At 23.7% G+C, this 14,314-nt stretch overlaps 1 protein-coding gene across 4 annotated transcripts; it reads right to left on the reverse strand.

The window, feature by feature from the left end:
- Positions 1–3,670: 3,670 nt before the first annotated feature.
- On the reverse strand, positions 3,671–10,566 carry LOC135922037 (zinc finger MYM-type protein 1-like). 4 transcript variants are annotated; one of them, XM_065456448.1, is made up of 16 exons: positions 10,457–10,566; positions 10,330–10,414; positions 8,794–8,878; positions 8,493–8,750; positions 8,101–8,184; positions 7,912–7,995; positions 7,669–7,755; positions 7,476–7,559; positions 7,233–7,319; positions 7,037–7,123; positions 6,742–6,992; positions 5,580–6,680; positions 5,251–5,540; positions 5,057–5,207; positions 4,710–5,014; positions 3,671–4,667 (listed from the first exon to the last, which is right to left on the reverse strand). In XM_065456448.1, exons 4-16 carry the CDS (start codon positions 8,748–8,750, stop codon positions 4,303–4,305), a joined length of 3,234 nt encoding a protein of 1,077 aa, XP_065312520.1. In that variant the 5' UTR covers positions 8,794–8,878; positions 10,330–10,414; positions 10,457–10,566; the 3' UTR covers positions 3,671–4,302. The 4 variants fall into 4 exon arrangements, with proteins under 4 accessions (XP_065312520.1, XP_065312518.1, XP_065312519.1 ...); XM_065456446.1 differs by having other exon boundaries at positions 8,794–9,910; XM_065456447.1 differs by lacking the exon at positions 8,794–8,878.
- Between the last annotated feature and the right edge of the window lie 3,748 nt (positions 10,567–14,314).

Raw genomic sequence — 14,314 nt, forward strand, 5'->3', positions numbered from 1 at the left:
TCATTCCCCGTAATTTTTGACGGGCTTTCTACTTGTATGTATTAATTAATTCTAATATTTAAAATAGTATTCATTTAATAAATATTTAGTCTTATTAATTTTTAAATAATAAAATTAAATCTATTTTACTTAATAGAATTATAAAAGAATTCTTTCAGGGGACAATCATAAAAAATTATTTTTAGTTCAAGGGGTTAAGAACATGACACTCACTATGTAAACTCTTATCAGAATTTATTATGTTATATAAATCGATAAAACAAAAACATTAAATATCTTAAGAAGAAATAATTATGCAAATATATTGAAGCCTTGATTTATTTACACAACAAGGATGCCATATTTGAAACATTTTAATAAGGACCAGAGTTAAATCATAAAATCAATTAAGAATTTATATATTATTATCGCACCACCTGTAGTTGGGATATTATATACTAAAATAATAGTAGTTTGTAATAATATCAAAAATATACTTGTATAAAAATTTCACTCAAAACTGTTTTCAAAGAAGAAAAAAATATAGCTTTCCTAAAAACACGTAAAAAAAGAGAAGAAAATATATCTAATAAGTTTACATACATTGTGGGATGAATAATAAGATGTTTAATTTTTAATAATATTTTAATAAAATAGATAGCGTTAAAGAATTGAATGTAAATTGTTATTTATATTTATTATCAAAAGCATTTATTACTAACATTTATTAAAATATTAACTGTAAAATATTCTATAACTGTCAAATACATCTGTAAGAAATTTTACATAATATTTTATAACCAATTATAATAGAGGATTATCAACTATATATCTACTTACTTTTTATAAATAAATCTTTTATACTTATTTAGACCTCTAAAATATTTTTAGGAAGAGGCATGGCAATAAAATTTAAAAATGAAAAATATTTTTGATTAGTAATTTTGAACTCGGCTATCAAATTTATTAATTTTCATTAATAAATAATTATATTTATTTAATTAGGGTTATAAAATAATTTAAATAACAAAAATCAATTAAGCTTCAACTGTTACAGTCAAAACCGTTTAATTGCATATCGCTTAAGTGCAAAAACTTTTAAATGCGAAAAAACCCCGCGATTTTGATAATAATTACTATGGTATAATGTTAAATTATATTTATAATTGCGAATCGGTTAATTGCGAAATATCGGATAATTGCAAAATTTTTCAGGCCCCATTTATATGACAATAACGTTAATTTAATCGGATAAGTGAAAAAATAAAAAAAATTTATCGAAAAAAATTATTCATCATTTTTTTTTATTTAACCTTTTTCCATTCATCATTCATTACCACGCCAGAAATTAATATAAAAATGGTAAAAAAAATCATTCCAAACATTAACCCTGAAGCATAAAAAAGAAATAATTGATAAATTAAACACTACATCAAAAACACAATTAGCATCAAATTACAATTGCCACGTCTCGACAATCTACCATTTAATAGCGAATAAAGTAAATATATGCTCACAATTTCTAAGGAATAAACCTCCTACAACTAAAAGAGTTAGAATGAATTGTTACCCAAAGACAGAAGCAGCTTTATTGGTTTGGTTTACCCAAATGCGAAGTAAAAATTGCAGTCTAAATGGGCCAGTGATGTTAGAAAAAGCTATGTTTTTTAGCCAAACATTCAATGAAGGTAATTATAAGTTTTTATAATATATATATATAAATTATAGGCATTCCTACTATCAGCTGGTTGCAGAGATTTAGGAAAAGAGAGAATATAAATTTTCATAATGTTTGCAATGAAAAGGGGAGTGCAGATATTATTAATGCAAATGAATGGAGCAGAAATACACTACCATCTCTGATTAAAGATTATCAAAGGAGTAATATTTACAATTGTGATGAGACAGGACTATACTACCGAGCATTACCAAAGGGCACAATGGAATTTAGTGGAACTCAACACTGGGCTTCAAACCAGACAAGGAAAAGGTCACAGTTCTATTTATCATAAATGGGGATGGATCTGATAAAAAGTTATATGTTGTAGGGAAATTTAAAAACCCTAGGTGCTTTAAAAATAAAAAATTACCAATAAAATACTACTCCAATAAAAGCAGCTGGATGACAACCTCAACTTTTGAAGATATCCTAAGTGAATGGGATTCCTTATTAATGAAGAAAATTTTAGTTTTGTGACAATGCATCTTGTCACAAAACAAAATTAACATTTAACAATATAAAATTAATTTTTTTACCAGCAAATACAACATCATTAATTCAACCTTTGGACATGAGTGCAATTAGATCCTTTAAATGTCATTATAAAAAGGGTATCATGAGAAAAATGATAACATTGATGGAAGGAAATGACACCACCTCTTTTTATAAAAGATTTACACTTTATCATAGCCTCTATCTTATAAAATTTGCATGGGGTGAGGTGACAAGTACCACAATCATAAAATGTTTTATTGAAGCTAAATTTTTTGATAAGTCTATGGCATTTGATTGGGAATTGGAGGATGATATAGCACTAACTGACAACCAAGAAGATGAATTTGATTCCATATTTGAAGAATATGCGTTACACGATGATGATGCTAGCTCAATGATTGTGCTAGCTGCAATGGAATTTTGGATGATCAGGATATTTGTAATCAGATAAGATTAGAATTGGAAGGTTTAATTACTTAAAATTTTAATTAATCTTATTTTTTATAGAAGGTTATGAAAGCTCCGAGAATGACGAAGGGAACCTAAGCCTAGAGATATCTGATCATTTAATTACAAAAGATCAGGCTCTTAATGGTTATTATACTTTTCTTGAATATGCTCATAAACATCTAAGGGATCAAGATTCACTAAGAAAGCTAGAGAATATAGTGGAAAAAGAAATATTTACTCCAGAGTCTAGCCAAACTCTTATCACAAAATATTTTTATGAAATCTTTCATTACTTTATAATAATTGTGATGCATATATAATAAAATTAGTTCAAATAAAATCTTATGTTAACAAAGCATTAATAAACTTTCATTCCAGCATGGTCTGTTAATACATTTACATTTATAATATTAGAATTCATAAGATTTGAATAGGCACAGGATTTTAAATCAAATATAATGTGAATGAAAACAAAACACTTAATAAACTTAAATTCTTTTATATTAATCTTATTGTTTCCAGTTTTTTAGGCAAAATATTTTAAAATTTGACTTTAATAATAAATTAGAATTTAAAAAGTGATAATATATTTGTGTAAAATTATATTTCAGTAAATTTAATGAATGTAAAATGACAAAAGTAGTTAAAATTAATGGAAATAAATATTAGGGTATTGTCAGCGTCTACATGGCAGAAAATTTGATGGAGGCAACCCCCATCCCAAATCTACCCCTACCCCCCTAAAAAAATTTCGCGGCCTTCGGCCGCGATATTTGCCTTAATCAAGAAAATCTTATATTAAGTCACTATTTATACCCTTACAAACATTCAGACCTGCTTTGGAAAAAAAAATTTACAAACTGATAACTATTGTTACTATCCGTTTTCAATTAACTTATATTTAAGTAGGTAGTGCAATCTTTTCATAATTTGATTGATAATCAATTTATTTTCATAAAAATTAATATAATAGTATTAAATGAGATAACATATTTACATTACTATAAAAAAATATCAAAAATTTAGTAAAAAAATATAAGATGAGTAATTTTAAAGAGGTATAGCTTGATTCTATAATTACTAATACCTTTATATTAAGTAAAAAAAACAAAATGAGTAATTTTAAAGAGGTATAGCTTGATTCTATAAATACTAATGCCTTTATATTAATTAAAAACATTCATATAGATATAACTATTATATAAAAAAATTTTTTATGTAAATATAACTTTTATATAAAATATTAGAATAAAGAATATAGTATATTTTGCACAAGAATTATAAAAACATTTATGTAAATATAACTATTATATAAAATATAAAATGAATAGAGTATATTTTGCACTGGAAATATAAATTTTTTTATGTAAATATAACTTTTATATAAAATATGAGAAAAAAATGAATATAGTTGCACTGGAATTATAAAAACATCTATGTAAATATAAGTTTTATATAAAATATTAAAATAAAATGAATATAATATATTTTGCACTGGAATTATAAAAACATTTATGTAAATATAACTATTATAAAATATTTAAATAAAATGAATATAGTATTATATTATGCACCGGACTAGAATGATATAAAAAACTATTAAATTAAATTTACATTATTAAAAAGGCGTATATAATTAGCTGTGAAAAAGATATAACTTATTTTATTAATAATTTAGTTAATCTTTTAGACGTAGATGCAAATCGCGTTATAATGTCGTCTATTTTAAATCTTTCAAAAACATCAATTTCGCTGGATATTAGAAGTAAATTTTCTAAAAAGGGGTCAGAAATTTTATTCCGCATTCTAGTTTTATTTATTTTGACTTTGCTCATCACTCTTTCGGCTGAACAAGAAGTAGTTGGTAGAGTCAATAAATATTTATATAATAAATATAAATTAGAATAAGAATTTAATTTATTTAAAAGACGATATGGTAGTATAAATGAATATTTTATCCATTTTTTTGTATTAATTATGTTATCGTTATTGATATCTTCCTCGGTTTCATCGTTTACAATACCTTTAATTATATATAATTTTAAATAAAATATCAATAAATTACTTTCATCAATATATAACCCATCATTCTTTTTTATTTTCAAAAGATCCTTGCAATAAATGATTGCTTGTGAATCCAAATATAAAGATCGAAAATCATTATATTCACGAGCAATATCTTGAGCATTTAATTGGTAAGTATGACAAATTTGAGATATTTGCCACCCTTCTATTCTATCATTGGCTATAATTCCAGCTGGTGTAAAAAGAGATATTTGAGATAAAAAATTTAAACAATCATAATTAAATCTTTCATTTAAATCATTAATGATTGTATCAAGCACAGGGAAAAATATTTCCCTTTTATATCTATAATGCTAAATAATAATTTTAAATCTTTTTTTATTCAACTTGTTTTTTTTTTGTTTAACATAATTATTGAATGCTGTTTGATCAAATTTGAATATTGATTTTATATTATGCAATTCCGTTGTAACATTATTCTTTTTCAAATAACTGTTAGATAAGGAATGCAATTTTAAAAAAATATTATCCCCATTAGCTACATTTTAAAATTATTTATAGAAATCGTAACTAATTTTAACCTCTTAGTCTTTGTAATTTATTTTTTGTGTGTTGTATTAATTTAGTTACCATAGCCAAATCATTACCAACTGCCTGCATTTCAATACAAGCCTCATGTGTGCATTTCAATATTTCTTTCAAAATAAATAGACTTAATATGAAATCTTCATCCTTAATTCTTGTTAATAATCCATCGGCAATAGAAGAGGTGCTTGGGTCATTAGAATCTTTTAATTCATTTAATGATGCTATAATATGTTCATAAACATCTAAAAAAATTTCTACAGCTTTATAAGATGATGACCAATTTCTAAAAAAAGATAAGTTACATTAAAAATATTATATTTACCTTGTTGTATTTTTTATTCTTTTAAGAGATTTTTTAGACTTTGTCATTTGATATTTAACAAACACTCCTTGACGTCTTACCCCATTCATGAAATTATATAACTCATCCAATATTCCCATTACCTTTTTCATTTCTATTTTGCATCCACAAACATGAGCAACTACTAAATTGAGCCTATGTGCATGGCACCAAATATATATGGCTTTTGGAGCCTCTTTCAATATTAAAGCCTGCATTCCTTTGTATACTCCTCTCATATTCCCTGCACCATCCATACTTTGCCCAACCATATAATCAAGAGGAAGACCAAGATCTTTGAACTTAGAAAAAACATGTTTCTTTATATTTTCCCCGGTGGTTTCTGATGTTGTAAAAACATGGATGATCCTTTCTACAGGATGTGGATGCGGATCATCTTCTATATATCTTACAAGTAAAGCAATGCATTCTTTTTTAGACACATCATATGTTCCATCTAATATGATGCTATAGGCACAATTCTCTTTAATTTTTTGAATAATACATTTTATTATTTTTATCTTAATGACTTCAATAATTTTTTTCACATGGCCATATGACAATAAATTTATATAAGGTCTTGAAATTTTATCTGATTTTTTTCTCCTCAATTTTTCGTTGTTATCAATGTATGCCCGTAAAGTTGGAACCGTTTTTGCCATTAATTTTATGAGGCACATAAAATTACCTTCATTCGAATTAGTGCCCCAAAAGGCTATGTTACATTTTATAAGGTATATAATGGCATCAATAATATTATGAACTATATTACGATTTTCCATTATTATATCAAGCCTATTTGATAGAAAATGATCTTGAATACGCTTATTTGCAAGCCAAGTCATGTTGGTGTATTCACAATCCTTATGAATAGAAGATGACTCATGTCTCTCTAAGTCACGCTTAAAATTTTTCCAATTATTTACTCCAAGTTGAGTCCAAAAAGTATTGGATTTAGGGCCACCAAACATAAGACAATAAAGACAAAAGACTTTGTCTAAAGTGGTGCTATAGGATAACCAATTTCTTGGTTTGAGGGAACCATCAATATTAACCTTTTTATAATAGGATATATTCATGCTCCTATTTAAAAGTAGAAATAATGGATGCGTAAAAATTAATAAAAATTAAATTTTTTAAAAACCTTTTGTGAGTAACAGGATATTGAAATATATTTGAACATGGCTGACATGGGCCTATGGAAATTATGAAATTAATCAAGATATTTGTCATTCTAAAGAATATGAAATGAAAAGGGTCATTAGGCTCCTTTTTTTTATATAATTGAATAATATTTGGGCCTTTAATGTTTGAAATATTTTGGCTTGCATTGGGATTGATAATTGGATGAAAAAAAGATATAATTGGGGAATTTTCAATAACTTTGTGTGTTTGCTAATTATTATTAAAGAGTGTATAGTTTTATTTAAATTAAATACCTCATCATTCAAAATCAGCAGATCACTGGAACTGGGCATTGTATGAGAAGATAATATAATTTGGGAATCTTCAGTAAAAGATTTGTGCTAATTATTAAATAAAGAATAATTAAAATTTGTTTATTCATGAAAATATCTGAATATCCTCATTTATTCCCTTCAAAATTATAAAAGAAATCTTATTTAAATTAAGTACCTCATTATTCAAAATCAGCAGATCACTGGAACTGGGCATTGTATGAGAAGATAATATAATTTGGGAATCTTCAATAAAAGATTCATGCTAATTATTAAATAAAGAGTGGTTAAAATTTGTTTACTTATGAAAATCTTAATTTTAATAAAAATTTTATTCTTAATTAAGATATAGAAAAGTGGAAAATATTTCATAATTTATTCACTTCAGAATTATCAAACAAATCTTATTTAAATTAAGTACCTCATCATTCAAAATCACCAGATCACTGGAACTGGGCATTGTATGAGATAATATAATTTGGGAATCTTCAGTAAAAGATTTGTGCTACTTATTAAATAAAGAATAATTAAAATTTGTTTATTCATGAAAATATCTGAATATCCTCATTTATTCCCTTCAAAATTATAAAAGAAATCTTATTTAAATTAAGTACCTCATTATTCAAAATCAGCAGATCACTGGAACTGGGCATTGTATGAGAAGATAATATAATTTGGGAATCTTCAATAAAAGATTCATGCTAATTATTAAATAAAGAGTGGTTAAAATTTGTTTACTTATGAAAATCTTAATTTTAATAAAAATTTTATTCTTAATTAAGATATAGAAAAGTGGAAAATATTTCATAATTTATTCACTTCAGAATTATCAAACAAATCTTATTTAAATTAAGTACCTCATCATTCAAAATCACCAGATCACTGGAACTGGGCATTGTATGAGATAATATAATTTGGGAATCTTCAGTAAAAGATTTGAGCTAATTATTAAATAAAGATTAATTAAAATTTGTTCATGAAAATATCTGAATATCCTCATTTATTCCCTTCAAAATTATAAAACAAATCTTATTTAAATTAAGTACCTCATTATTCAAAATCAGCAGATCACTGGAACTGGGCATTGTATGAGATAATATAATTTGGGAATCTTCAATAAAAGATTTGTGCTAATTATTAAATAAAGAGTAGTGAAAATTTTAGGCAAATGACTTATTTTATTCTTAATTATAATATATAAATTTTTTTTTAACAAAAGTTGAAATATTTAAATATTCTTATAATTTATTTCCTTCAAAATTGATAAAGGGCATAATAAAAATGTACCTATATATTAAAAATCTTATCTTTAATAAAAATTAAAAGTATTATGCTCAAATTATAGATGAAGAATTGGTTTCTACTAATTCACAAAATTTAAGGTTATTTTTACTTATATTTATTGTCATGAATTAAAATAATATATATAAAAAATTACTTTTTGGAAGTAAGATGTTATTGATTTTTTTTGTAACTTGGTTTCAACCCCATTTGTGATATTGAATGGAATATCTTTATTTAAGGATACCCAATTATTATCCTTTTTGATAGCTATCTTTGTAAATTTGATATCAGATAACTTGACATGAGGATGTTTATGTTTATAATGGTTATTTATTTTGTCACTTCTTATTTTAGAAGTTTTACAATTAATATAGTCACATTTGACTTTATATATTGTTTTGTTACTTGGCATCTAGAATAAAAATGAAATAAATATTTAGATAATATTTTTTTACTCACTGATGGCCATCAAGAATGATGGAGAATCATAATTTTATCCTTTATTTGACGGTGGATGGCTGAATCTTAAAATTCTCCTATCTTATGAGGTGTGATTCAGAAATTAAATTTATATTTGTTTAAATGAGGGTGTAATTTTAAAATTTTCCAGTGGTTTTACAAAATATATTAAAGAAATATATATTTAGATATTTTAATATATGTGCACAATAAATTTTTATTCATTTGTATTATATTTTTAATCTAAAAAATATATTAAAATCTTTTAAAATAAATTCTTATTCATTTGTATTTGTAATTTATAATCAAAAAAATATATTCTAGACCCTTATTGTTTTTAAATTAAAATTCATAAATATACACTCTATTAACATATTTTATAAAAATAATGAAAAATTTACTGATTCAATCATCATCATATAAAGGAAATTTATTATGCACCCATCATTGAATAAAGAAGAAAATTCTGATTACCAGTCATTCATAATGGACTATCAGCTATTAACTTATATTTTTGATAATGTTTTCTTAAAAGATTCCTATTATATTATATGTAAGCTTAATGCATGGTCACAAAAAATATAATATTTTTTGTTATTTATGCCAAAACAATCATGGATCAATATTTCCTCCATTATACACTTCACAATTGATTTCTTTATTTCTTAGTGTCCAACAATTTTTAGAAATGTATGATGCTTTGAAATCATAGTTTCTTTAAATTAACAATCCTAATAAATTTTGCAAATAATTGAAAACAGGCATATTTGTGATTTGCCCATTCATTTATCTTCAAATAAAGTCTGAGAAATGATATATTTTAATCATTGAAATTAGAGACCTTCACTGGCATTGATTTCTTCATCCAGCCTAGGTCATAAGTAAAAATAATTTTCAGGCCCAGTTCATGTTTAATGGAAATCCAAACCCAAACCACATCATAGGTTTCAAAGATTATTCCCAAGCCATATCCAAAAATTTAATTTATTGTTAACAAAAATAAACAATATTTCAGTATATGGAATCACTTTGTCAATTCATTTAATTGAAATCTTTTCTTAAATCAATAATCAAATGAGAGGAATAGATTATCTGTTCATTCTCCCAAGATTTCTATAAATATTTAGAAAAAAGGCCAAATATATTATGGAAAATTTGATGTTATATAAAATTTATCTAATAATGAAATAAAAAATTTATCAATTCTTTTAACAAATTTTTTATCACACAATGGTTTTCACCTCTCACTTATAATTTTGTATATAATTTACACTTACCTCAAAGAATCATTTATCATAAATAGAAATCAATTATGGGTCCAACCTGATTGCCTCACAAAAATGTGGTAATATTTACCCCATTGAAAATGATTATTTAAAAAATTATTAGCAAAAATAATTGCCATGGTTCAAAACCCAGATAACTTATTAAGTATACATATTAAGATTAAATAAAAATAGCTTCATTCTTTATTATATTTATTTATCTATCATCAAATTAAGGAAAATGCAATTATATGCTTAAAAAATTACCTTTTTAAAATCCAAAAATGTTTCTTTATATTGTTAATTGAGTAGGATTATCTTATCATAAAAGGGATTCTTTATTCAAAAGGTCCTTATTATAAAAAAATATATATTGATAATTTAAAATTGATACTGTGAAAATCTAAATCCCATTATGTAAATGAATTTTCTAAAAATTTAAAAAAATAAATATAGTGTATAATATTTATAAATTGACAGATATCTTTTCTTTAATTGACATTTTTCAGAAAATCAACGATAATCATATCGATTATTGGATTTAAAAATATCATAATACAAGTCAAAAATTACCCTCCAAAAATCAATACCTACCCCCCAAAAACAAATGCCTACCCCCCAAAAATCAATATCTACCCCCCAAAATTAATACCTACCCCCCAAAATGCCAATATTTTTTGGAGGCATTTGTCTCCTACCCCCCCCGGCCATGTAGACACTGGGTATTGTAAAGGAAAAAATGTTATTATCTTCCACAAAAGCTTTTTTTGCTTTAATTCTTACATATCTTAAATAAAAAAAGTAAACAAATTTAATTGAAATAATTTTATTCAATAAAAAATAATTTATTAACAACTATAATGCTAATACATATATATAATACATAAATAATTACAATCATTTTATAATTAAAAGTCTTGTTTTCTTTGTTCCTTTCTGTCTATAATCATGTCTAGATCTAAAGAAAATATAAATAAATATATCAAAATATAAATAAATATATCAAAATATATCACATTACTTTCAAGTGCTTCAGATATTTTAATATTATTTGATTGATCTAAATTAATTGAATACTTTTTATATAATAATAACTTGATAATTGACGATAAAAATATAGGATTATTGGTGTAAAGAAAAAAAAGCTATGATCATATTGTTCAACAAATAAGATAAATTTTTAAAATTGAGTTTTTTATTCGTTATATAACTTATTCAAATTAAAATATATAGTTGGTTACATTAATTAAAAATTGTATTTATTGCAAAGTTTGATGGCTTATATGATTAAAATATATATAGATGATAAATATCTTTATAAAAAACACAAACTGATTTTTAATAAATAAATTGTTGAATTTTAATCGTATAATTGCGAAAAATCGGATAATTGCGAAATTTTTAAATATTTCGGTCCCAAGCTTTCGCAATTAAACGGTTTTGACTGCAGTGTCAAATTGATATTTAAACATTATGAGTGATATTGATATTTCATTTTTAAAACTGGATTTGATTGCAAGTAGATATAGTGAATATAATATATATGTATATGTATTAATCTAATCTAAAAAATAAATTTGCACTTATTTAATAAAATTCAGATAGTCTTATTAATTTTCAAATAATAAAATATAATTTATATGTATTAATATAATTTAATAATTAAAATAACTCATTTAATAAAAATTTAGATAATCTTAGTAATTTTTAAATAATAAAATTAAATCTTTATATTATTTAATAGGATTATAAAAGAAATCGTTTAGGGGCAATCAAGAAAATAATATTTTTAGTTCAAAAGGATATTAAGGAGCAGTTAAAAATTAATTTTTTTGCATCAAGAAGCTATTCAAATTTTTCAGGGGGCTCGAACCCCTGCGCCCCCTCCCTAATGACGCCACTGATCTTTAAAATTTAAAAGCATCGTTCATGATTGATAAAATTGGAAGATTAATTTTTGAATCGCAATCAATTTACCACAACAATCATTCTACAACACTATACCATTTAGAAAAGGAATCGAAGTAATATAATTCAATTTCAGAAATATTTAAATGTACATATATTTTTATTATATTAAAAGATTTAATAAAATTCTGCCTAGCTATAATTTTCTTTACTATGAAATTATATGAATAAAGGCCAAATCAAGGTTAATGCAATATATATCCCTACTGTTTTTTTAATATAGAAGAAAATATTTTTAATTAGGTTATTGGATCACATTTGAAGATTAACTTCATGATTTAAATAAATATTTATCAAAAATTATTAGTTTAGGTAAGAAATTTAATTTTTAATTCTTAGTTATCATAAAATATTTGATAACAATGTCAAAATTAAAATAAATATTATTTGTTACTTGCTAATTATCATGAACATTCACATTCACATTTATATTACTTATAATTAAAATAATTTTTAGATTTTATTTATATTATAATGATAAAATTGTCTCGTTTGTAAATATTATAATCATTTCCTTACCTTTACAACTATGGTTTATTTTTTAATTTATTCACAATAAAACTAGTTTTTTTTAGGGAAAACATACTAAGAAAGTTGGTATAACAGGAAAATATGGCACACGTTATGGTGCCTCACTCCGTAAAACCATTAAGAAGATGGAAATTACACAACATAGCAAATATACTTGTGTCTTTTGCGGAAAAGTAATTATATTAATAATGATGAAAACATATAATTGATAAAATATGAAAAGTACCTAGGTCTCTGATTGTTTTTTGATTCCTAAATTATATATATATGTATTTAGAAAAATATGAGGCGTACTTGTGTTGGAATATGGGCATGTAAAAGTTGCAAAAAGAAAGTAGCTGGTGCAGCATATGTGTATAGGTATATATTTTAATTAGATTTTATTTTAACTTCAATTACAGTTCAAGTGCAGCATCTAGTGTTAGGAGTGCAATTAGAAGGTTAAAAGAGTTGAAAGAATCATGATGTTTTGTTGAAATATTTTATATTGTTTATGATTTGTTAATTTATATTATTCTTAATATTAAATTTATTATAAAATGTAAAGTTATTAAGTTTGATTTAAATAACATAATAAACAACTAATAATTATAAGTAATATACTTGATTCATATTCTTCAGCTTACTGGTTATTTGTAAATATATATTAAAATAAGATATTATACCTTTCATCTTTAATATCATTTCTATTTGATAAGAAATGTTTTCATTTTGTTTGAAAATTGTTTAAAAAGATAAAAAAAAATGGTTTCTTAAATAAAATTTTATTATTTATCTGTAATATATTTTAATATAAAAGTTTGGAACATCTATCAAGCTAGGTTCTAGTTATGAATATTTTTAATATAATAGGTTCTGGTTCTTAAAATCAATATAGTTTCAAGAATTAAAGTTACAAACTATGCAAAAATTTTTTTATAACACAAATTAAATCTTTTATCCTTTGTTAAATATCATTATAATTTTGATCCCCCTTTTTTGGAATAACACTAAAAAAATTATAACAACCCATACTATAAAATAAGCTCTAAGAGTATTAATTTATTGAAAATTATTTGTTACAATTTTCATTTGTAGGGAATAATCATATCTAAAAATATGAATGATTTTTTTTGCACATCAGAAATTTTGTTTAGTAAATATGAAATTACTTTATTTGGAAATGGATATGGTTATATTTTTAAAGACTAAATGTTGGTGAAATATTTTATACTTACCACTAGGGCTGGGAACCAACATTAAAAACTCAATATTAACAAAATATTGTATTAAACAATATTTTCTTGTATTGGTATTGGTTTATATTAAGGCTGGGAACCAATAGTAAAAACCCAATATTAACAAAATATTGTATTGGTATTGGGTCTAAAATATTTGTATAAACAATATTTTCTTGTATTGGTATTGGTTTAAATTCAAATTACTAATTAAAAGAATAGAAATAGTGATTATAAAACCCTTAATTTCTAATTTTAAATAAACATGGGAAAAAAAATCATGATACCATAAAATCAGGGCTAATAACCAACTCTCAAAATTTTACTGAATTCAAATTCTTTTTTTAAACTAGGAATATATTAGGTGATGTGAATATAAAAAATTTTGATTTAATCATGTATTTTTTGTATCAACAATAATAAACGTATTGATTTTGAACCATTTTATTTATCACAAAGAACATAGCAAAATAAGTAAACTAAAAATATAACATAACTGTCTATTTATACAAAATATAATGCAAAAGAATGATATA

The sequence above is a fragment of the Gordionus sp. m RMFG-2023 genome, chromosome 1 (genome assembly GCF_954871325.1).
Source record: "Gordionus sp. m RMFG-2023 chromosome 1, tfGorSpeb1-WG-v2, whole genome shotgun sequence".
NCBI classification, from domain to species: Eukaryota; Metazoa; Nematomorpha; class Gordioida; order Chordodea; family Parachordodidae; genus Gordionus; species Gordionus sp. m RMFG-2023.